Below are 25,543 nucleotides of genomic sequence, written 5' to 3' on the forward strand. Positions count from 1 at the left end.
CATAAGTCAGGTAGTGAAGGCAGTGGAACCCCACTCAGGTAACCACCTGTCTAGATGGAACCCAGAGGAACAAAGGCTATAGGTTTCACCCCCTATACTTAAGGAAAAAACCCTAGCAACAGTTCACAGTGATTCAGCTAATCAGGGGGCTTTCTAATGAAGTAATTTTCCCGAAGCTTCTTCACTTTTCGCGCCTTAGCAGGCCCCCCTCCCTTCCTGATATCAACTCTTCTCAGGCCCGCTTGGCCTTCAGTACCAGGCTGTCAACAGATAACAGAGATAAACAGGTGCTGCTTCTCCAGCTCTTAATTAACAGCAGCTGAAACGAAACTTAAAAGTTTTCCACTCACACAGAGGCCCATCTCCCCCGAAGATGAAATCCCCACAATTCTCTGCATCTGAGCCATGTTACAATGAACTATTTTGAACCATGTTACAATTTCATGACACTGTGCATGTTTACTTAAAAGTCTGTTGCTCTGATTTCAAAGCAAAGGTGTTGGGCTGCTACAAGAATCCATGGTGCAATCTACCATTGGATTGAAGTGCTTTCTAGCTGATGTGCTTCTCACAGGTTTACTTCTCCGTACTATGAGAATGAGGAACATTGTAAAAGAGAGGAAGTATACAAGAATGATGTGGTAAATCCAGACAACCATACTGTCTCCAAGATCCCCAAACCCCTTTTCTGGAATTGTACCTGTCAGAAGTCAACAGACTGAACAGGCAATCTTGTAATTAGCCATGGTCACGCTCACTCCTGTCTTCTGTGAACTTCCTTGGCTGTTTCCTTCACAGCAGTTCTTCTGTCCTTCATTTTTGTGTTTCCCTTCCTGTATAGTCTGCCTAGATTGAATTTTTGGTTTCAACCGACAGACGTGGCATAGTAACTCACAGCAAGGTTCCTTTCCCCCTTCATCCACTACAAAATATGGGGAGATCTTGCCACTGGCATTGGACGGGGTAGTTAGGATCCTACTAAAAATATGTTCTGTTTCATCTAGTTCTTTCATTTTCCAAAAGCCAAAACTCTTTGCTTTGCCCGTGGGTATTTCTCAAAAATCAGGTGATCACACACAACCAATAAGATTAGCTGCAACGCTAGCAAAGGGAAGAAAACAAGTGAGAGAAGGATGTGGCTGGGACAGATAACCACATTCTGCAGTCTGTACTTCCTTCTTTTCCTGTGCCCAAAGCAGCAGCAGCATCACCACCATAGCCACCTGCTCCATCTTCAGTCAGCTAGAAGCAGAAGTGCCCCCTATGGAGACCCTGTCTAGCTCTTCTTTGTATCCAGGGTAAGAAAGCTTGGGCTTGCCAGGGTGGCTTCCCATTTATACATCAAATACAGGGCTTGTATAGATGCTGTCAGCAAACACATAAAGTGTATACAACATAACCTGAATTTTAAAACACCTGATTAGGCCAAGGCTCCTATGTGTATAAAGAGGTATTTAAAGATCCAGGTATGTTGCCCCTACCTTATGTGTTTATTGTGGTAACACTGATGTACATGCAACAGAGGTGTTTGCCATTGGATGTACAGAGCTGCCCTCTGAGGGGCTGGCATCCTGTGCTGTTTTCTGGTTTCATGGAGTAAGTTAGATCTCGAAAATAAATAGAACTGGAGCAGTTTGTAAAGTGCAGGGCTGTTTTCCAGGATATTGGTCCATCTATTCCAGATTTGATGTTTGCAATTTTGACTGTTTTATTTTGTTTCATACAAACTGCATTGTGAGGAGTGTTTGCTTTAAATCGCAGCCTATAGATAGATAAATAAACTCTGACTGGCAATGCCTTCCCCCCAGGAACTCAGGCAGATGTTTTCCCCAACATCTGCCCTGTTTCTGTCAACTGAAGGTGCAAGGGATTGAACGTAGGACCTTTTGCATGCAAAACACATGCTGTACATTTCCTAACAAATAGGAAATCTGTAGGCAAATAGATAATAGTTTATTGGGGTGCTTCTGGATCCAGCTTTGTCACTGGAGGCCCAGGTAGTTTTGGTATCTAGGGGTCTAGTTCTCAGCTTTGGCTGGTATGACAGTTGCAGCTGTTCCTGGACTAGGAGAGCCTGATCATGGTAGTCCGAGCACTGGTGACTTCATGACTGGATTACTGCAATACACTCTATGTGGGTCTTCCCTTGAGCTTGTCTGGAAACTGCAGTTAGTGCAAAATGCTGCGGTACAACTGCTGATAGGAGTAAGACTGTCAGCATATTATACACCTGCTCAGAGATCTGCACTGGTTGGTTATCAGGCCAAATTCAAGGTGTTATTCTAAGTATATAAAGCCTTTAATAGCTTGGGACCCATTTACTTGAGGTATCGCCTTACCCCATATATGCCAACTCGGCTGCTTTGATCTATAGAACTAGTAGTTTTACAAGTGCTGCACAATGTCCATTCCGCACTTGTAAGGAACGGATCTTTCAGTATGACAGCACCTACACTCTGGAACTCCCTCTCCACTGACATCAGCCAGGTCCATTGCTGTATTATTTTGCTGCTAAAAACTGTTTTTGTTTAGGCAAACCTATCCGGATATGCAAGGTTGAACAGAATTTAACAAGAGTCATAGGGAGGGAGGGAGGGAACTTGTTTCTTAAAAGAATCACACAGCATCCTTGGTGTGCTGTCAGCCCAAGAAAAAATCCCTGGAAATGGAGGGAAAGCCCCTCATTGTGCACGCACACCTCACTGGAACATGTTGTGACCCACAGTTTAATGGGAAGTATAAGGAATGACTCCAGTCCCCTTCAGGCCATCCAAATTAAAAAAACAAAGGGAAATGCTTAATCTCTCTTGAGGTTATGGAAGCCAGATCCCCATTCAAGCAAAGGTAAGCCCCAATATTTGTTAAATTTGAAATTACACTCTGGGAAAGTCCTGGACCTGACACAATTCAAATCTGTCTCATAGAGAACATACTCCTGGATGTGTAGGTGCATGATTTGTAATGGTCCAAAGCTTATTTTGTGGGGTACATCCTCAGTTCCTTGGTTTTTTCCTACTTTGGCTGTTATTGGCATGGGAGTGGTTGACAGTGCCTTGTGCCCGAAAGAAACACTGGGCCAGATTGTAATTCAGTGCTGACTTATAGAGAAAACTCTTTTGGAGGTGTAAATCTATGATTTGAGGTGGCCCACAGCTTATTGTGAAGGACACCCTCCACGTGCTTTATTTATTATTGTCATCTGAAGTCATCATGCATTCATGAGAATTGTGCAAACAGAGCAAATTTGATTCAAAACAATTATTGTGGATCTCAAAGAGTCATGGAGATATGTGATATGGGGTATACTAAAGATTACTTGCTGGTTCAGGGAGATATAAACTTCAGCTCTCTCTTTTTTTAAGTTTTCTGACTGAGCTGTGTTTCAAACTTTTGTGCAAATAAGGAACTGGAAATTAGTAACCATCTTCAGCATTATAATCCCCCATAAGTGTCAAATCAGTATCTGGTCCCTGTAGTTTCACTGCTCCTTTATCTTATGAGGGAGAAAACAGGAGAAAGGAGATCAGCAAAGCAAAGAAGGGAAGAATTCTGCATTTTGAGAGGAAGCAGATCAAGATTATACTTGAGCCTGGGAATTGCTCTTTTCCGTCTCAGACAGCAACCCTACACACACTTACTTGGGAGTAAGCTCTGTTGAACATAATGGGATCTACTTTGTTCTGAATAAAGAGGATTATGTTGTAGACCATTTACAATCAGTTTCTTTAAGAGGAAGTGTGGTGGGTGGGAACAGATAGTGGACATCTGCTAGTGGTAAGTTTGCTGTGTGTTGAGAGAACCACCACAAAGGGCTTATCAAGACATATGCTTAACTTAAAAATGCTTAACTTTTGCTAGAATCATCCCCTTGACGCTGGAAGGCAGATGAAAGGATGGTGTCTTTTTCACCCATCAGCGCCAAGAAACAAATCATGTTATAATTTGCTTAATAGAAATCTATTGGAATATATGACACCAAAAAGCTTTTAAAACTGCTTTTTTTTACCCCTCACACCTGACCACCTATTATAAGAAGTGCTTTTGCTAGGCTCTTTCCTTTGTATACTATAGCCAGCGTGTATTTTTCACATTCCACAATGTTAAATTGAAAATACCCCCATGCCATTCTGATGCTTCCCATAAGCTCATTTCAAAACAAAACCTTACAAATCTTATAGTCCTGAACTCAGAAACACTTGCTTAACACTCTCAGTTTTCATGGCGATACATAAAACAGTCAGAGAGAATCAAGAGTTCAAAGTCTAAAAAGAGAGAGAGAGAAACGCCAGAGCCCTTTCGGACTTTTTTCTCTGAGTTCTCATAATCTGTTGAAATTCATTAAAAATCAGCCATGTTCACAGAGTACCTGTACTCCTATTACTGACCTTGCCCCATACTCTGACCTTCATCTTCTGCAGTTTAAAAGTTAAAAAAATGTCTGGCTGATTTTTATTAAGAAATTTTGGCTGGTAGCCTATGATAATGCAGGGCATTATCCTCACAGTTGCTGGGCTTGCCTAATCAGGGGGCCCCACCCACACCAGAATTTGATTTCACTTGAGACAGTCATGGCTTCCCTCAGAGAATTTTGGGAAGTGTAGTTTGTGAAGGGTGTTGAGAGGAGACTCCTGTTCCACTGAGAGTGCTTCAGTGGCCAGACTGGTTTAACAGTCAGCCACTCTGATTGAAGGTCTGGGAGGGGAACAGGGTGTCTCCTAGCAACACTCAGCACCCTTGACTAACTACGCTTCCCAGGATTCTTTGGGGGAAGCCATGACTGTCCAAAGTGAAATAAAGGCCTGGTGTGGATGTGGCCAGGGACAGCTTTGGTTTAAATTTGGGTGGGAGGCTACATGTGCCTGCTGTAGAATAAAAAGGTGGGGGAAACGCTGAAAAACAATGATACTGTTCACAATGTTTTTCTTTTGGAAAAGGGCTTTCCTTCTGCCCAGTGCCCACCCACCCAATCTCCTCTCCCTCTCCTCCCTGCCCCTCCGCCAGGTCAGTGTTGGACTACAACCTGGGAGACCAGGGTTCAAATCCCGACACAGCTATGAAGCTCTCTGGGTGACCTTGGGCCAGTCACTGCCTCTCAGCCTCAGAGGAAGGCAATGGTAAAACCACCTCTGAATACTGTTCACCATGAAAACCCTATTCATAGGGTCAACATAAGTTGGGATCGACTTGAAGGCAGTCCATTTCCATTTTCAAACATGATTGCACAGAAATAAATCCCATTGAACTCAAAAAGTATCCAAATGATCAAACCCATCCTCCCTTCTCCCTCCTATCCCCTCCCTCTTGCCCCTTCCCTCCCCCTTCCTTCGACCCTCCCTACCCATCCCCATCCCCTTCCAATACCATCCTCCCCCTCCCCCCTCCTCCCCCTCCCCTTCTTCCTCTGCATGGTCAGTTTTACTTATCTTAAGCATGATTGCATGAGGTAAATACCATTGAACTCTATAAGCATGCAAATGATCAAACCTGCCCTCCATTCCCCTTTCTTTTGCCCCCCTCCAATACGCTCTTTCCCCTTCCCCCTCCCGTTCCTTCTCCCCCATGGTCTGTTTTTCCTATCCTAAGTATGATGCATAGGAGTAAATCCCATTGAACTCGATAAGCATGCAAATGATGAGACCTGCTTTTCCCCTCCTTCCCCTCTCCTGTCCCTTCCCCTCTCCTCCCCTCTTCCTTCTTCTCCCTCCCTTGACCACTCCAGCCCTCCCCCCTCCCCCAGTCAGTTTTACCTATCCTAAGCATGATTGCATGGGAGTAAATCGCACTGAATTCAATAAACATGCAAATGATCAAACCTGTCCTTCTCCTCCCCTCCCCTCATCCAGCCTGCTCCCCTCCCAGTCCTCCCCTCTGTATTTCCTCTCCTCCCTCCTCCTCCTCCCCTCCCTATCCCCTGTGGTCAGTTTCACCTATCCTAAGCATGATTGCAGGGGAGTAAATCCCACTGAACTCAATAAGCATGCAAATGATCAATCCATTCTCAGCAAACTTGGACAGGATCCCATTTCTTACCTCCTGGATTAAAAAGCAGGGAAATTCACTAATAGGCAAAAAACCTTGCAGTTTAAGAATGTACCTATAGCCCACAGATATTTCTATCAAACTTTAAAAAGCAGGGAAATTGGGCAGCTATAGTGAATGCACCAGGGAAGCAGGAGACCTGACCTCCTCTCTGAGATATTGGACTGCCCTACAAATTTGTCAAAATGCAAACACCATTTGGGTTGGTCTTTCACAGTCCAATCTACTTCCTGTGTAGCTTGGAAGAATTTGGTAACATGTGCCTCTGAGCATATGGTGAGTGGTGGTAACACCTGCAATCAGCGCAAATAATAGAAAGAAGACATGTGCTGTGCTGATCTTGTTTTAGCAGGGGGAAGCAACATTATTAGGACAGGTGATATAGTTCAGATGGTCACTTTAAATATGTCTGATTTACTTTGCAGTTTCAGTGAAGTTTCCTATAGGAAATCATTTTCTTTTGTTTCTATTTCTGTGAGTATGTGAAGTACAGCAACACTAAAAAAACTCCAAACATAATTGTGGAATAATGGCACTGACTTCTGCAGAATAGTCTCCAGTGGACCTCAGGAGTGTCTCAATTTGCACAAGATAAAACAGTGGGAGGTGAAATATATTCTAGCAAAATTCTAGGTGTGCTCTATGTTTTTAATTGACCATGCCCACCTTGCCTTAAATAAAGTGGTTTAAACATAGCAGGCTCAAAACATGCATCCTCTTTTTTCCAACAGCTAAGAGTCATTGCTGAAGTAGCAACATATTGTAATCAGTCTGATTTTACATCAAACTGCAGTTTCAGATTCAACTGTTAATGTACCCAAAATAGAAATAGAACATAACCTCCAATTTGAAACACAAAAGGCTGTCTTCATCATCATATGACATTGACCAATAAAAAGGCTTTGAAATTAATAAAAATAAATTTGACACAGATTTCTAGGATGAATATTGAGGGAAATTAAATTTTCTAGTTTAGATTCTCTGTAGAAACATTAGTAACACAGGAAAGAAGCAAAGTAAGAAGAACACCAACAAACATACAAAAATATAATTCTCTGTCTTTGGAGATGCCAGGTGTTGCCACCGCTCACCATATGCTCAGACGCACATGTTACCAAATTCTTGCAAGCTACACAGGAAGTGGATTGGACTGTGAAAGACCAACCCAAATGGTGTTTGCATTTTGACCAATTTGTAGGGCAGTACAATATCTCAAGAGAGGAGTCAGGTCTCCTGATCCCCTGGTGCATTAACTATAGCTGCCCAATTTCCCTGCTTTTTAAAGTTTGATAGAAATATCTGTAGGCTATAAGTACATTCTTGAACCGCAAGGTTTTTTGCCTATTAGTGAATTTAATTTTACCTTATAATAATTGTATAGCCATCATTTAGTTCTCCTTGCAAGCTGAAACAATGCCTAAGCAGCGAGGAAGAGTCCTGCTACAGAAAGGACCCAGGTACATGCAACCCTGCAGTCTTCATTTGTCACGATTGATGGATGGATTTGTGTGTTTGCAGAATTAATCAATACAGGCCAGCTCCACCGGGGCTTTCCGCTGGCAACATTGTGGTGGTTGTCTCGCCAAGCAATGCTGAGGCAGAACAGAAGAAATTCCCGAGAAAAAATGAAGCTCTGGGGGTAAGACGGCCTTCTTCCCAAATATCTGTGAGCTTTGGGTTAGGGAAGTATGTGGGTGTGAGGTGCAGGTGCAAAATACAGTAAAAAATATAGACAAAACATAATTTCAAGAACATAGGAAGCTGCCTTGTACTGAGTCAGACCATTGGTCCATCTATCTCAGTATTGTCTACACTGACTGGCAGTGGCTCTTCATGGTTTCAGGCAGGGGTCTTTTCCCAGCCTTACCTGGAGATGCCGGGGACTAAACCTGGGACCTTCTGCATGCAAAGCAGATGCTCTATCTCTGAGCTACAGACCTTAAGCTGCCTTAGGCTACAATCCAGTACACACTTACCTGGGAGTAAGTCCCATTAAACCCAATGGAGCTTACTTCTGAGTAGACACATATTGGATTGCTGCCTTATACTGAGCCAGACTATTGGTCCATCTCCTATTGTCTACATGACCTGTCATCAGTGTTTCTTCAGGGTTTAGGCAGGAGGTTTCAAACAAAGACCTTTTTAAAGCTTCTGTACTGAGGTTTAGCAAAATGCAAGTTAGTTTAAACTTAATCCAAAAAACTTTTTTGATCACTTGATCATAGGGTTGCCAGGTCCATGACCTGAGACTGATCCTGTGTCTTTAGGAGAAGAGAAAGGCAGCCAAGTGCAGGTGTTCTTGCAACACTGTAATGGGAAAAACTACAAGGTGGAATTCTCCCTTCCCCCTGCACAACTTTTAAAGATATAGAAGACCTCTTGGAGGACAGGCCTGGCAACCGAGAGGTCTTCTGTATCTTTAAAAGCTGTGCAGGGGGAAGGGAGAATTCCACCTTGTAGTTTTTCCCATTACAGTGTTGCAAGAACACCTGCACTTGGGTGACTTTCTCTTCTCCTAAAGACACAGGATCAGTCTCAGGCCATGAACCTGGCAACCCTACTTGATCATCATCAACAAAAATTGTATTGGTTAACAGCCCTACTTCTTAACATTAAAAAATGCCTTGTCTGATTGATCTAAACCCAAAATTGCCTAGCACAGCAGGGGGAAAACTGCTTAACCCATATCTTGGTTTTTCCTTCTGGAAACTTGAGAGAATTTATTACCAACTACATGGTAATAGAATTTATTACCAACTACATGGTAATAATTTAGCATGTGTTCTTTAAATTGTTTTAAATTTTTTAAATTTTTTAAATTGTTTTTAAAAGATGTGTTTTAAATTTGTATATTTGTTTTTAATGTTTTTAGTTACTGTAAACTGCCCAGAGAGCTTCAGCTATTGGGCGGTATACAAATACAATAAATACAATAAATAAATAATAAATAAGTTCAATTAATAATATGCGTATGAAGTGGTCTTTGAACCAGCTGTTTCATTTATTGTTTTCTATTTTTTGTCATCTTCCTACAGGCTATGCAGATTGTTATCGCTATGATACATATTGCTCTTGGAGGCATTTTATTCTTTTCATCAGAAGAATTTGTCCCCTTGATCATGACTGTCTGGTATCCCTTCTGGGGAGGTGGGCTTGTAAGGAGAATAAATAGCATTGTTGTTGATACCTGGCAATATCTCATTGCTAACCAGCATGGTGTACTGAAAAGAGGGTTGATATGGACCTGGGTCAGATTTCCTGGTTTGGGGCAAATCATTCAGGGGCCCTCCAAATGACCTATTTATTGAGCATTCATCCTGATTTGCTTATGCAGGGGTTAGATTATATTTGGTCTTTATTGAGCATTCATTCTGATTTGATTTCAGGTCAGTTATTTATTTATTCATTATTATTTGATTTATATTCCGCCCTTCCTCCCAGTAGGAGCCCAGGGCGAACAGAAGCGCTAAAAATACTTTAAAACATCATAAAAACAGACCTTAAAATACATTAAAACAAAACAACGTTAAAAACATTATTTTTAAAAAATTAACAAGCAATTCTAACGCAGACTGGGATAGGTCTCAACTTAAAAGGCTTGTTGAAAGAGGGAAGTCTTCAAAAGGCGCCGAAAAGATAGCAGAGTTATCTGGCAATCCTGCATTCATCCTGATTTGTAGTCTTCCCATTAGCCATTCATTCATCCCACACTTTTCAATGCATTTCCCCGCCATTTTCCAAACCACACAGTCTTGTGCTAGGCAACAATCCATTTTAAATGCACACACCTAAAATGTGTAGTATGTGGTGGAATTGCTCCCACGAAATACTGACAGTCGACTCTAGAGGCATCCTCAGTTCCCCGTCTGCAAAATGGGAATACTAATGCCTTGCCCCAAACCAACCCAGCAGTGTGGAGGAGCCCTCAAATGAATGGGATGCCTTTAGGGCAACCTTTCATCTTCCAGTGGGATGGGCATCTGCTAGGTTCTTCCAACTGGGGAAGCCTGTTAGTTGGGGAGAGAGTGGTGACATCATACCAGGCATTCAGTCCCCCCAGCAATTTGGAGACAAGGTGATATTTCATATGATGGAAATGATGCTAAATTTATTATTTTAATGCACTTGTATATATTTTATTGGGATTTTCATGCAATGTTACCATTGTGGAGCTGCCTAGGCTGCAGTCCTATGTACATTTACCTAGGAGGAAGCCCCATAACACACTGGTACTTAGTTCTGAGCAGACATTCATGGGATTGTGCTGTATGCAATCCAAAATTGGGTTGAAGGGCAGGATTGAGAAGTATTAATAAAAATGTCTAAACAGAGAGATTAAAAAAGAGTCCAATATAATGTAAGTAACTCACTTCTTGCTGTCTACTATTTTCTCTCTCTCAATAGTTCTTCATTTCAGGAAACCTTGCATCGACAGCCGCAACAAAACCAGTTGAGGGTCTGGTAAGTTGATGTGACTTTACATTGGGGTTTTAAAATTTGTAATTGTTTGTCAGAAGATACAAATTGCTAGGGACTACTCTACCCCTGCTTCTTATAGCTCAGATCTGTCAGATTAGGGTACCTTTTCATTGGTCTCTAGTCAAACAGAATTTGCAGGCAATTGAAAGATACAAACCTATTTAATGGAAGCTAAATTGATAGGTGTATACATTCCACTGGTAACAATCAGTCTTTCAAATAGCTTCCAACTTTTGGAGGGATAATAGCCTGTCTCTTGCTTGCTGTCATTGGTTCAAATCCCAGCTCTGCCATTCTGCTTGCTGGGTAATATTGGTCAGCCTAAGCTGCTTCACAAGAACAACAAATACTGCTGACACACTTAAAAAAGACTAATGAATTTATTATGGCTGTCCACCTGCCCTGTGGTGCAGAGCTGGATGGGAGCTGTGGCTCATTGACTTTTGCTACCGTCATCCTTCTGTTTTGGAGCCAAGAGAACACCATGTGTTTACCTGGAAGGGGAAAAGCCGCTCTTAGCAAACTCCTCCAGTCACCTACAGGAAAGAGTTAAGTCTTTTGTCCCTTTACCTCCCCTTTAGCTGAGCATGGACAGACCAACCTGGCAAAACATCAGGTTCCACATTAAAAGGTTTTGTTAAAGTTTAGGATGAGGGAAGTTGAAGGAATCAGGTAGCAGTTCAAAATTTAAAAAAAGTGTCACTCTCAAAATAACCTACTCTATACACTTCTTGAAAGACAGATTCCATCAGAAGACTTCACAAAATTGTTACTGGGAGAATAAGACAGGTTGAGCTCCTGGAAAGTAATATTATCTAAGTAATTAAGAGTTGTATCAGACTAAGTTCTACTCAGTGTAGACTAATTGAAACTTATATATCTACATTAGTCATGTCCATTAATTTCAAGGGGTCTACTCTGAATGTGACAAATGCTGGATGCAACCCAAATATTCTTGTGGGACTAATAGATTTATTGTGGCATAAGCTTTTGTGAACTACAGCATCCTGTTGCCCTGCATGTGGAATAGATAACAAAATGGCAGAGCCAATGCACAAAACACCAGGTTGTTTTTGTTCATGTTCATTTGGCAGCTCAGTGGCTGCTTTGCATATGCTAATTTATCCTAGTGGTCCAACACTTATCCTGTGTTTTCTGTATAAAGTGCTCTGGTTTTGGAACCTAGGGCAAGAATAAGACTGCATAACCCTGAACCTCCCATATTATGCTTTTGCATTGGGTCCTTGTTGTTCTGTTCCTGAGATATGTTTAAGAGAGGAAACAGTGCCTTTGATTATGTTCAAGGTGCCTTTTTCTTACCACTTAATAACCAGAGTCAATCCCCTCCCCCATGCTTCCATAGTCAAAGACAGCAAGGGCAAGACTCTCAGCAGGTCCAGAGCCAGAGGGCGGCCAGGTTGGGCCCTGGTCGAGGGCCCCTGCAACCCAGAGGGGGCCCTGAAGGGCTCCTCCTTAGGGTGGGAGGGTAGCACACCCGTTCCGCTATCCATGGCAGTGTCAGCTCCTGACCCTGCCGCAGATTATGCAGAGGGAGGTCCTAGGCTCACCCCCAATACAGTCAGTGTGGGCTTCAGTAAGTTCACACACACACCCCACCTACCTCTCCTGTTTCTGTGAATGATGTGCGTGCTGCGCACATATGCCTGCCATCAACCAAGATGGCAGCAGAGGCTTCCCTAAGAAACTGATGCCCCTGCTGCCATCTTGGTTGATGATAGGCATGTGTGCACAGCACACATTTCATTCACAGGGACAGGAGAGGTAGGTGGGATGCATGGGTGAGCTTATTAGCCCTGCGCCGCCGGTATGTGTGAGTTGGGCTACGGTGCCATGGGCCGTCAGTTGGGTTTGGTTCACAGGTTCTCCCCCTCCACCGTAATTAAGCAATCCTTTTTGTCTCTCTTTCAGGCAACAGCCAGCCACATCTTTAACATCCTTAGTGGCCTTGGTGCAATCGCTGGAATGTGTCTTTTGGGGATTGATTTGATAAACATTTTCTATTTACATCATCATCCAGTTTTCAATCCACTTTTGAACAGAATTGGCTTTTTATCCAAATATATTGTTGCTTTATCTTGTGAAGGAATTCCTAACTTTGCAAATTATTGCAAGACCATCAAGACATATGAAATGGTAAGTTCCTAGGTTCTATGCAAAGTCATCTCCAGGTTTGAGGGGGCTCTTGCCAATGTCTCCTCCTCTGTTAGTGGACCCTTGCAGACTTCTTTGGCTGTGGCAACAGCATGTTAAGCAGCATTGGACAACTGTGTCTAGCCATCCTTTAAATTTCCCACAATGCTTACAGTGATGCCAGGTCAGGGGCATTGTGAAGTGAGTTGCTTTATGCAGCAGAGTTCATTGGAGATATAAAAGAATATGAAAGAGAGTGTTGTTTAAACAACGTAAACTCATTTTATTAAGAAAGTACATGTGGATAGGAAAGCCTAATCATCTACACTAGCTGAATTCAAAAAGGTAGGGAGAGAGAGAATTGTGGGAAGAAGAAGGCGGAACTGGAATTGATGATATCCTGAGAATATTAGTCTAACCAATCAGAGGCATGCTTAAACTTGAGGAAAGTAACAAGGAAAGAATTCCAGCAAGAGCTCTTTCAACTGACTAACTGTATCTATTGCCCCTAATGGTGAATAGATTCAGAGCACACAGCGAGACAATGCATTGATTGAAGTGAAACTTCCAACACATTGTAGGCAGTTAAACAGATGGCTAGGATCAGCTACCTAGAGCCACTAGGACTGCTAGACCAGAATATTTTAAAGGGGTGGGACAGGTATCAGCAGTGGACCCTGCCACATCACTGGGCCACTGGCAGCTGCCCAGGGATGCCAGGTGCTGACACTGGCCTTGATTTGTGTGTGCACACAAGCACTCACATGTATGAATTCAGAGCTTTCTTCTTGGTTTAAAAATCCTGCCAGATGAATCATGGGAGACCCATGGTTTATTTGTGTGAGACTTTGGTGGCAAGACTAGCCCAACCAGAAGTAAACACAGGTGGGCCAGAAGTGACATTACCTGGTGGCAAATGGAGAGTGTTCACGCTCTGTGCCTTAATTTTTTACTCAAGACTTATCCAACCAGTGAAGCATTTTTTATCATTAATTTTTATTCAAATTTTCAAAAACAAAACAAGACAAAACAAAAATAATTAAACAATAAAATAAAATGTTGACTTCCGATTTGTCGCAGATCAGTTATAGGTCTACAATATATAACAAACCTGTCTCTTAAATTATATTACAAAATCACTTTCCTCCAGTAGTTATCTTAATTAATCATCAAATCTCATAAACATTACTTTATTCTTTCCACAAAAAGTCAAAGAGAGGTTTCAATTCCTTGAGAAATATATCTATCAATTTTTCTCCAAATAAACATGTCGATTAATCCATCTCATCAAATCTGTTAGGTCCAATAATTTCAATAGCCATTCTTCCATTATCAATGTTAATTCCATCTTCCATCTTCAATAATCCTGTTAAGTCCAGTAATTTCAGTAGCCATTCTTCCGTTATCAATATCCCGTAATAATCTTGCTGTCATAGCCATAGTCATATAATAAGAGTCTGATGGGAATTTCCTTTATCACAAATATTTCCTTGCCATCAATTCTGAATGTGTTGCTGAAATATTGTTGTAAAGTCATATCTCTGTTCTTCTTTTTTACGAAATGTACTGGCACATCTCTTGAGAGTTTTTCCATTGTCACATATCTGTAATTAATTCCATAGATTTTTTCTATGTCAAGCTCCATCACATCATTCCAGTCCAGAAATTTATCCAAGACATTGATAGCTTTATATCTAATATCTTCATTAATTTCTTCAGAGACAACGTTGAATTCCAAACAGTAAATTTTATCTCTAATATCCATAAACTCCAAGTCTTTTTCCAGTTCCACATTTGTTCCAATCTCCAGGGCTTGCATCTTCCCTTTAATTTTTCTTTTTTCATCTTCTAATGCTTGTCCAGTTGTATCTCTGATCTCATCAACCTCCTCTCTCACAAGATCCCCTATTTCTTTAAGCTCCTGCTTCATTTTGCCAAATTCGATTTTCATCTCCTGTCTACCCTGTCTCAGGGTTTGTTTCGTTATCTCAATCTCATCCATTATTTTCTGAAGCATAATTACTTCCAGGATCTCAGCCACTTTCTTGATTGCCATTCTTAAAACCACGAAGAAAAAAAACCCCACTTCTTATTCCAGCAACAATTGGGTTAATATTCCAAGCCTGATGACATCACAGTGTAGACAGCACAGCCTGCCTTATCTCTTATATGTTCAGGAATGCAAAACAAATTTAGTTCACAGCATCAAAACAGTTAGTGGCATCGTGAACAAGCAGATTCGTCAAAATAAAATAGACCAAAAAAAATAGTCCCAGACATATAATACTCCAAAAGTTCATAAATCAGATTTATTTATTTTTTTTCTCCTCTGAATAGAAATCCCTCATCCGTTTGTATCTTTAAAATGCACAAATTCCAGGCCAGCTTTTTGCAATAATAACAAAGATAAGCTTTTTCAATTTCTTTCCTCCTTAATTTCGTGAATGAAAGAGAAGAGTTATAACTCACCCAGGGATTCTTTATAGCTGATTCATTGACAAATCTCTTTTTGCTGCAACAATTTAAACCAGATGATAAAAATAGAAAGAAGGATGCTTGCCTGTTAAAATCCGTTAAATAACATAGGGGACAAAACTGAACCCTGAGGGACTCCACAGGCCAATGGCCAAGGAGTCGAACAGGAGTCCCCCAGTACCACCTTCTGGGTTTGCCCCTCCAGGAATGACCGGAGCCACTGCAAAACAGTGCCCCCAAGTCCCATCCCAGCTAGGCGGTCCAGGAGGATACCATGGTCAATGGTATCAAAAGCCGCTGAGAGGTCCAGCAGAACCAACAGGGACACACTCCCCCTGTCCAGTTCTCTGCGTAGGTCGTCCACTAAGGCGACCAAAGCCGTCTCCATCCCATACCCAGGCCTGAAACCAGATTGAAATGGATCTAGATACTCTGTTTCATCCAGGAATCTCTGGAGCTGGGAGGCCACCACACGCTCTATTACCTTACCCAAGAATGGAATATTGGACACTGGCCAGTAGTTACCCATGTTTAAGGGGTCCAGGGAAGGTTTTTTTCAATAAAGGTCTCACAACTGCCACCTTTAGGCACCTTGGAATTCTGCCTTGTTGTAAAGAGTTGGCCAATACAGTGGTGTTACCATACAAATTACTAGCTAATGATGTTTCCAGAAGAGGGCAAATCCCTCCTCTGCTGGCCAGAAATGACGACTGGTGGGTGTAGGAGAACAATAGGCCAGGGGCCAGTTGTGTCTCCTGGGAAACTGGGATGAGGCAGAAAGGCTTGACTTGCTTTCTGTACTGAATCCAAAACTATGGTTTTAAGAGCTCCCCTAGAAACCTAATGGGTGATGAAGCTCTGTTGAAGAGTTAATGCTGAGAGTCCTTTCACCTTATTCTCAGCCTGTCTATGTGTAAATAAAATCATATATCACAAGGAACCACAAGTTCTAGTGACCTTCATTTTAAGGAAGTTAAACCTGAGGTATGTGCTGGTACCCTTCACGTTTCTCACCACTTGGAGATTTGGGTGTGCATAACAATATATTTTCAGGAACCTTTGGAGTTCTGTGGTTTGAGGACTGTAATGTTGATGACCTTGTTTCTGTTGACTGAACAATTATTTATCTTTATTTCTTCGTTTATGGCAACATAAGCATATAATAGTAATTCTATTGCTAACATTCTACAACCTGCTTTTGGGGGTGGGGATGTTGGCACAGTGGCATTCTAGCCTTTGAAGGTTGCTTGATCCTCACTTTCCTGTTTTGTTTTATTTTGCATAAAGCTTCTTGGGTGAATATCATCCTAAAGTTCAGCATGAGATCATTGTCCTTGCACTAATGCTGGATAGTAATTAATATTTTCAAATACAATAATATTTGTATTTTGCAGGGGATTGTGTTTGTTATGCTGATCTTCTCTCTCCTTGAGGCTGTGACTGCTTTTTCAACTCTCCAGTCGGTGAGTATTCAGCAGCTTATAATATAAGTAAAAATATAACAGAGTGTGTTGCCTCCTGCCATTATATAGTACATTTATTGAGCAGCATTAGTATGCTAAGTAGCCTGAAAAACATGAAGGCTTACAAACTTCATTAGATTGAATGTTTATCACTCAGCTGTTTTAGTCTCATGTGATGGCATGTAGGTATGAGATGGTCATTACAGATCAAATGGAACAAATGTAGTTTCCATATCATCTCATCTGTTAGCTCCTCCAACACAACGCAAAGCTGGTATGAGGGCATTTTCATACATGGGGCTTAACAGAGGAGGGCAAACTTCAGACTTGCAAGATCTGCTTTGTTTTTTACTAGAATGCCAAAATCTACCAAACAGAGCCAGGTGCAAAAGAAGTAGGGCTGGTTCACACGGTGAGTTAACGTGAGATTGGTGCTACTTGCACCCCGTTTAATTTGCAAGGTTCACATGACGTTGCAGGCAAAGAGAAGCTAGGATGCAGTTTTTCCCTTTAAATCCAATTCAGAGATAATTCGAAAAGTGAAGGAAAAACTGTCTCCACTTCACAGTGTTACTCCCATGTAGGTGCTTTGCTCCAGTGTTTTTTGCTGGGAGGTGGATCATCACTTTCAGATACTCCTGTTTCTCCGCCCACTAAACTCTCCATGAATTTCATTTTGTTTCCCTTGGCTTAACAAGCCATTTCTGACTGGCTGCTTCTGAACTGCTGCAGCCACCCTTTCTTTCACCCCTTTCTGCCTTCCTTCACTCCTGTGCTTTCTTTCTTTTAAACTTCAGCATGGTTTGAACTCTTTGCACCCAAACTCCCTTGGGCTTTGCAAAAGTGAAGCTGAACTACCCCCGCGACATTCCTGCACAGCGCCGCTGATCTGCAGGAAGGAAGGGAATGTTGGGCTGCGAAGTGTGTGGCGGCTGCAGCAGCAATGCCCTGGCACAATAGAAAGGGGCAGCCCAGCGTGCATAGCGAGTTCTGCTGAAATCACTTTTATGACCCAGGCGAACAACTTCGGCAGCTGCACACAAGTGTGCACACATGCATAGCCCATGCTGATCTCTCTCTCTCTTGCCCCCCCATCACCTGTTCTTTTCCCAGAGGAGGGCAGAGAGAGCAGGCAGAACAGGAAGGGGGGGTAAAATAATTTGCCTTACATGGCGAAAGAGAAAGGCAAGTTCTGGCTCCACGTGGAGTGACTGTCCCAAGATAAATTAGAAAATAATCCTGTGCACTGCATGAGCATTTCTTCAGACCACGAGCCACTGCTTTTCCCTTCCAGTTTGCTGCACGCCACCCCAGCGGAGGGGGAAAGGAGCAGCTCCGGGGTAGCCTGAGCCACCTCCACATCTCCCCCAAACCACAACGTTCGCTAGCCACAGACCATTCCTTAAAGGTTCCCCCCCTTGCTCACATGCCCAAGTGGTTGTCCTGCAAGATTTTTTTCTCTCTTAAGAAAGTTCCTTCATAAAATTCGCAGGCAATCCTGCAACTCTTGCAAAGCAAGATCGTTTTATCTGCCAATTACCAGTGATGTTACAGGAGGCACAGTCTCTCTCTCTCTCTCTCTCTCTCTCTCTCTCTCTCTCTCTCACACACACACACACACACACACACACACACACAAAACCTGTTTCCCAACTAGCTAATTAAAAAAGAAGAAGAAAGGGTTTTACTAGGAATAGGAGGGGGGGGTCTAGTCAGTGTCATGTCAATTTCAGGCCGAGGTGCTTTTCAAGGCAAGGGGGGAAATTTACTCTGAAAAAAAAAGGGACCTCGGAGAAATGGGGGGGGGCAGATGACCCCACTTCTTTTCAACTGCCAAACTTCCAGAAAGTGGCTGGGGACAGAAGGTAGTTGAAATACTGCGCAGGTGAAGAATTTTTGCACATGCCCAGTAACTGAGCAACCAGAGGGAGTACACATGTAAAATTAAAGGGTGGGGCCAAAAGGAAACACCTATACTAAACCTTTCAAGAGGGACACTGGCTAGTGTTAATGGAAAACAGCAGATTGGAAGGTAGGAAGTGTGAACCTTGCAAATCTATCACGATGGGAAAAAGCTGCATCTTTAATCCAAAGTGTAGCTCCCATGTGAACCAGCCCTTGGAGAGTTAGAATTAAAGTCAGTGGGAAGTACTGAACTAAATTATTGCACTAGTGAAATGAGTGCAATAATTCAATTAGCACAAGAGTATTTTCCCCTCGTCTCCTTCCCTCTGCACACACCCTGCACCATCCCCAAATCTACTCTGGAGGGTTGGGGAAACCCCAAGAATATATTTAGAAGATTGCGGGGAAAGAAGAGGGGTGGAGACATTCCATTGCACAAAGAGAAACCCTCATGCGCTGCTGACAGAATGTTCAATTTAGCACTACGTTGAATACAACGCAGTCAGTGTATATAGAGCTGGATGGACCAGTGGTCTGACTCAGTAGAAGGCAAGTAAAGAATTCTGATCCTAGGAGCTTGTTTTGAGTACCAGAAGCTGAGCTCACAGTCCTTCTACACAAAAATCCTGGTCAGCCCCCCCCTTTACCATTTTTTCCAGAAGTATAAATGGGGAGGGGTGTCATTTTCGTTGTTGTTAAATAATTGGGAGCCAGAAATCTTTGGCAATCTACTTAAAATCTCAGACATCTCAGTGGAAGAGAGTGAGCAAGGAGGGCTACAACTATGGGAGAAACAAAAGGAAGTCGTAATTCTGCTAGTCTTAGCCCACAAGAATACTCCCTTCTAGGGACACCACAAAAAAAGGGATTCCTATTCTTTTGGAAAAGGGCCATAGCTCAGTGACAGAGCATCTGCCTTGCATGCAGAAGCCCCAGGGTTCAATCCCCAACGTCTCCAAGTAGAGCTGGGAAAGACCCTTGCCTGAAATCCAGGAGAGCTACTGCCAGTCAGTGCAGACAAAACTGACCTAGATGGACGAATGGGACTTTCTTAGTATAAGGCAACTTCCTGTGCTCCCCATAACACAGATACCAAATTGGTTGCTAAAGCAAAAGCTGCCAGCCTCCAACTAGAAAAGGGATGTGGCTAGCCAGTGCAGTTTCAAGGTGAAGCCACATCGAGGTACTGGCCCAGAGCAGACGTTTTCTCTTAAGCGGATCCTACGGGGCAAGAGAAGGTGCACAGCAGCGATTCAGTAAGAAAGTGTTGTGGTAGGGAGAGGGGCAGTCCAAGCTCTGGCCCCAGCTAGATAGGGTTTGAAAGATCACTGCAGCAAAAGAAGAAGCGACAGCAAGTGAAGTCACCACCCTCTCTTTTTGAAGCTGGTACACTTGTCCAGATCCGACAGCTTTCCTAAGTGAGCAAAGGAACCACAATTAGTTAGGGTGGAAAGAAAAATACTAGGGGTTGTATCCAGTGCTTCCATTTCCTCTCTTGTCTCTGGAGAGTCACCCAACCCTCTAGAACTGATTTTAGTTCTCAGGGTATGTGTGTGGAAGGGACAGGAGAGGGAGAGGAAGTTCCATTGCACACACATTCCACGGTAGCACCAGCAGAGTTGCAGTATTGGTTATAGCCCACAATGTTTGGCATTTGTAATGCAAGGAGCATTCTAGTCAGCATTGATTGAAGCAAAAGCTGCTTTTTAAAGCCTCATGTGTGAAAATACCTCTTAAGACAAACGTGGGGAACCTTTGGCTCTCCAGATGTTGCTGAACTACAACTCCCATCATTCCTGGCCATTGACCTTAGGGGGATGGATGACACAGTCATACAAAACCAAGGGGAAAAGATGGACTTAGCAGAGGCATCTTCAATGAACAGTAAAGGGGAGATAGGGCAGGAGGGAAGGCTTGCCAGGGTAAAGTTAGCAGGCTAGTGAAGACAAGAAGTGGCCAGCACGTAGACAAGGGTTTTAGCAACAAGTGTGAAGAGCAAAGAGCAGATGGGAAGATCTTTGGATGTCTTGGAAAGGAAGCAGGCAGGAGCAAAAGAAATTGGCAATTGTTTGGGTTTTGGTGAATGAAAGAGATAACATTGTTCTGGACATTGTATGCTTGAGGCCCGTGTCCCCCCCCCCCCAAATGTAGTAGAATCTGTGGGGAGGGTTGTAAGCAAATATCAGAACTTTATAGGAGCGTATATACCACTGTAGATATAACACTAAGTGGATATAACACTATGTGATCCACCATTTTGTGTACAGACATAACAGTTCCCTGTCCAGGATCAAGAGCTAGGGAAACCAGTTTTGCTAGTTTGCCACGGAAGCTGGATATGCATAATTGTCATGACCTAGTGCTTGCGGTATCACAAACCCTCTTCCCCAGAGCAGTTTTATGGGTCTTCTGAGGAAAAGATTTCTTAAATCTTCCTGTTTAAGAAAAGAATAATAAAGCAACAACTTTTAAAAATAAAAAGTAGCCTGAAGACTATTCAACAGTTTGGTAGTCTTTTATAATCTATGTTAATGATCATCCCCTTTGCACCCTGATCCCTAACTGTGATTGTGTTTGGCAGTGTTTGAATTTTTCCTCTCTCTGTTTGCCTCTCCTGGTGTCTCTATGTCCTGTTTCCTCCCCCTTGTAGTTTTATTTCTTTGATATCTCTCACCCCCTAGAGTCCCCTTTGAGTCACTCATCCCTCCGTTTGATTTGCTCTTAGTTTTATGGATGGAGAACATTGTTAATGTTGTTACTTTTATTTTTAACTGTTTTTCCATTTTACCTTGTATGCTATGTTATCCTTTTCATTATAACATAATTTAAAATAAAATTAAAAAGTAGTTAGCCTGCTGGTGGAAGACTGTGGCGAAGAGCAAGACAGATTACTGAGACCAGTGCCTGGATCACTGGCATGTCTATTGAATGCCGTGGCAAGGTGGAGGAAAGCTGGGATCTCTCTGTAGGAGAAAAAACAATGTAATGGTGGGTCCTGTTTAAAGGAAAGCCTATGTGTACTCTTAATTGGCTTGTAAAAAGCAATTCAAACACTCAGAAAAGGAACAGTGTTGAAGGGAGAAACATTAGCTATGGAAACCAATGGGTAATGTTTTGTGTATCTTCTTTCAGAATAAAAAGCACAAATCGCACGCAGACAATGAAGAACAAAATGTCGCATTGATGTCACTTCCACAGTCAAGCCGTGAAGATGGATTTAATGTCCCACCACCACAGTATGCTGTCCCAGAAGCAAACAGGCAAGAGTCTGTCAAACTAAATGACAAACCCAACCTCCAGCTTCCTCTCCTAAGCAACCCAAGGCACTAAAGGGCTGCCCATGCACAAGCCCTGGCTGCTGCACCGGCGTGTGTGTGTGTGTTGCGCGTGTTGCGCAACCAGCACCTAGTTGTACACATAGTTCCCCACCCAGCTGGGATGTTTACATTGCTTCTGAACATCTGGTGCCTCAAGCTACATCAAGGCAGCTGCTTTGTGAGTTGTTGTCCCCATTTTCCTCTGCCCTCCACCCCGATATGTGCATCTTTCTATAGAGGGCAAAGTTTTACCGGTTTAATTTCTGTGTATCAGGCTGTTGTTAAAGAAATCCTGCTTTTTGTTTTATAAAAGTTGGCAATCCTGTTAATGAAGCCTGTGTCGTCCTTGCATCCTATTAACATAGGTTAATGGGAGGAAGGGCGGGATATGAATCAAATAATAATAAATAGATAAACATTTGAACCTTCATTTTGTAGATATTCACAACTTCCTGGAAGCAACCCTGGAAGCACATTTACAGACTGGTGAGTCTTATGTATGTGTGAAATGGAGCCCATCCTTCTTTAAGAGTGCAGGCAGGGCCAGCATTAAGGATGAATGTTGTTGGGCACCTGCTAAAGCCCATGCCTAGCAGGAGACCCACTATCCATCTCTACACTAGGGGTGGGGAATTTATAGCCCTCCAGATGTTGTGGGACTCCAACTCCCATCAGCCCTAGCTAGGGATGATGAGAATTATAGTCCAATCTCTAGAGAGCCACAGATGAGCTATTCCTGCCCTCTTGAGCATGCTGCTCATGTTCCTTGCAGTCAATGCCTGCCCTTGCTGAGTGAGTGCACAGAGACATAGGTGAGGAGGAGCATCAGCTTGGGCCCAGAGGAAGAAGGCAAGTGAATGGGCAGGGGTGACAAAGGCAAGGCCTACTGTGGGCAAGAGACCCTGAAAACCAGCACTGGTAGTAGGCCATAGAAACTTAGGAAGCTACCTTACACTGCATCAGGCCACTGCTCTATCAGTCCAGTATTGTCTCTACTGGGGGTGGGCAGAAGGTCAGTCAGGATCTACTGGTAGGTCTCTGCTTGATTTGCCATAGATTAGTAAGGCTTTCTGATTCCCAGTTGCTTAAGAGCAGCAACAAAACTACCCCACCCCCCCAGCTAAGTTAGACTGCTGAAATGGTGAAGGCTAACCAGGAATGGGTTTTTATTTGAAAGGACTGTGAGCTCAGTTCAGATCTGAGACACTCTGTTCTTTAATTCTGTTAAGTCTCTTGCACCTGGCTGTGGTTGGTGGAGAGCCAACCTTAAGTCTGCCCATCCTTGGTCTACACTGACCAGCAGTGGCTTTCTGGTGTTTCAAAACGGAAAGATCGTTCCCCATCCTACCTGACGATGCCGTGGGTTCATCCTGGGACACTTTGCATAGGAAGTGTGTGTTCTACCACTGAGTGACTGCCCATGCCCTATATATTCTTACATGCTCCTCTCTTCCTTGAGTGGTGACAAGTCCCAGAGTCAGCACTATAAAGTTGTTTCTTTATGGTGTCTTTGTAATAGGTTTTATTTAGAAGTATATAAGCAGAGCACAGTTGGACATAAATAGCCACCCCAACAGCAGCCAGGCCAGCTGCTGCTCCTGCATCTAATTCTTAAAGAGCTGTTGTCTCTCTGCATCTTCCCAAACTCTAAACTGGCTTCAAAATCAATCTGCCCTTTGAAGGGTTTTGGTTCCCCAAACTCACACTCCAAATACTGGAGGAACATGCCCAGCTGTAAAAGAGTATTACTGCTCTTTTTAAGTACTTAACAAATTGATACAACCCAACTCACAGCACTGTATTTTCTATTATAAAATAACATTCTGCCTTTTTCTCTCCCAAAAAGGCAGCCTGGGAGCTGGATTGCAAAATAATTGGCTTTTATTTATGACCTTAAAGGCTCAGATTAGCTTTGGGGACTAAGATGGAGTCAAAACTATATTGACATGAGGTGGAAGGTAACCGGACTGTGAGGAGAATCTCATCCAAAGGATCAGCTAGCATATGTGCAGAGGAATAGGAAAAAATGGAACTGCACCCAAAGAAATGATGGTGTGCACCTAATCCCATGCATGTTGATTCACAAATAAGTCCCAATGAACTCAGTGTAATTTATTTCTAAGTGAGCATATTGATTTATTTTTATTACGGTCATAGACCAGCCCACTGAACGTACACATGTTAAGTAACCAAACTACTTGCATCCAGAATCACAGAAATCTTAGGTTACTGTGCCTTGTACCAAGGTAGCATCATAAAATACCCAATTTCTTCGTGCCTTTTGATTTTCATTCTTCAGTATTTGTCATCGAATAGTTTTCTGAATTCTCTCTCTCACTCACACACACAGTGCTATTGTAGGATGTAAATGAAAAAAGGTATGTTGAATTATAAAAAAATATTGTTCCCCCACCCTTAAAAAGCAACATTCATTACTACCATGATGCATTCTTCCTACCAAAACCCAGGACTCTGACTCCCACATTCACATCCTCTCTCTTCTTCTCTTTTTTGTCCACAGACCATCCAATGTTGCCACTTCTGTGTCATGTGTTGGATAAAATATCCATCGTTCCCATTCTTTTTTGCTGTGTTGATGATTATAAAGTTTCAAGAATTTGGTTGTATTCCATTTTTAAGTCTTTGGTACAGCACCTGGTCACAGTAAGCATTTATACCTTATATTATCCACCATCTTGATCTGCCACATCCACTGCCAGATATCACTGATGCACCAATGGAGCAGTCTGTCCCACTGCAAGAAGATGGCTGCCTTTTGCTATAAGAAGATTGCTGATGAGGTGTCAGAGAAGACTGGACGCCAGAACAGGGAGGCCAGGGGTGGATTTTCTTCTTTTCTCCTTTTTTAGAAACCTCTATGTCCTCTTTTTCCATCTTACCTAACAGCTAGGTAAAGTTTGTTGTTGGAACATGATATCCTTAATTTGCATGCCTCCTCACCACAAATTTATAAGCTCCTAGGGTGAAGTTTGCAATGTCTTCAGCTGCCTCTTATGGAGCTGAGGACAAGTACATCAGGGGCTTGCTTTAGCGTGCGTAAGAAAACTCTTTTGAATTATTTAGGGCATGCTGGATATATACGCTAATGATGATAGCACAGTGGGCTCATAGCCAAACTTCAGTGGAGTACAGACCAAATATGGCATTTTGCCTGCAGTGTGTTGTCGTCTCTGGGTTCTACAGACCCAAGCACTCATGAATGGCAACAAATGTCTCAGGGTAGTGCCACGCATCAAGATTACACAGCCAAGTGTGAGTTGCAATAATATTAATAAAGTACATTTTCATAATTTATGAAGTGTCTTTCAAGTGTTGTACATGCTTCGCATATATACTCTCAATGTTTTTGCATCAGTGGTACCCTCTCTCTATGGCCTTCCCCAGAGAAGACTGGCAAACCAATTCTATCCTGAAAACTAATTAAAAGTTTTTTTGCCCATGATGCACTAGGAGAGGGTTAGGAGAGTTCCATTTGCAGCTTTGGCATCCCCAGGCAATGTAGTAACAAGATCAAGGAAGAGTAGCTAATGATACCCATTTAATGGGGACAAAAATGAACCTTCCAAGTAAAAACTAAGTTTTCAAATTATGACTACAAAAATGTATTACGGAGACTTGGTTGGACGAGGCCTCTGCTCCCATTCTCGAGGCCATGTGTCCACCAGGTTTCCGTTACGCACAGCAGCCGAGGGT

General features: G+C 42.7%; 1 protein-coding gene across 2 annotated transcripts; it reads left to right on the plus strand.

Moving 5' to 3' along the window:
• The first annotated feature begins 1,122 nt into the window (after positions 1–1,122).
• LOC133376857 (B-lymphocyte antigen CD20-like) lies at positions 1,123–24,446 on the plus strand. 2 transcript variants are annotated; one of them, XM_061609724.1, is made up of 9 exons: positions 1,123–1,298; positions 7,558–7,678; positions 9,075–9,194; positions 10,444–10,500; positions 12,448–12,672; positions 16,539–16,607; positions 21,645–21,772; positions 22,268–22,315; positions 24,351–24,446. In XM_061609724.1, coding segments are annotated over exons 1-9 (804 nt in total). In that variant the 5' UTR covers positions 1,123–1,263; the 3' UTR covers positions 24,352–24,446. The 2 variants fall into 2 exon arrangements, with proteins under 2 accessions (XP_061465708.1, XP_061465709.1); XM_061609725.1 differs by lacking the exon at positions 9,075–9,194.
• The last annotated feature ends 1,097 nt before the right edge of the window (positions 24,447–25,543 follow it).

This window comes from Rhineura floridana, chromosome 2, assembly GCF_030035675.1.
Source record: "Rhineura floridana isolate rRhiFlo1 chromosome 2, rRhiFlo1.hap2, whole genome shotgun sequence".
Classification (NCBI taxonomy): domain Eukaryota; kingdom Metazoa; phylum Chordata; class Lepidosauria; order Squamata; family Rhineuridae; genus Rhineura; species Rhineura floridana.

Excerpts from the sequence above, each read along its gene's own strand:
- LOC133376857 (XM_061609724.1), top strand. The coding sequence starts at position 1,264 with ATGGAGACCCTGTCTAGCTCTTCTTTGTATCCAGG. Across the intron at positions 9,195-10,443 it reads CCTTCTGGGGAGGTGGGCTT|TTCTTCATTTCAGGAAACCT; the intron begins GTAAGGAGAATA and ends CTCTCTCAATAG. Across the intron at positions 10,501-12,447 it reads CAAAACCAGTTGAGGGTCTG|GCAACAGCCAGCCACATCTT; the intron begins GTAAGTTGATGT and ends TCTCTCTTTCAG.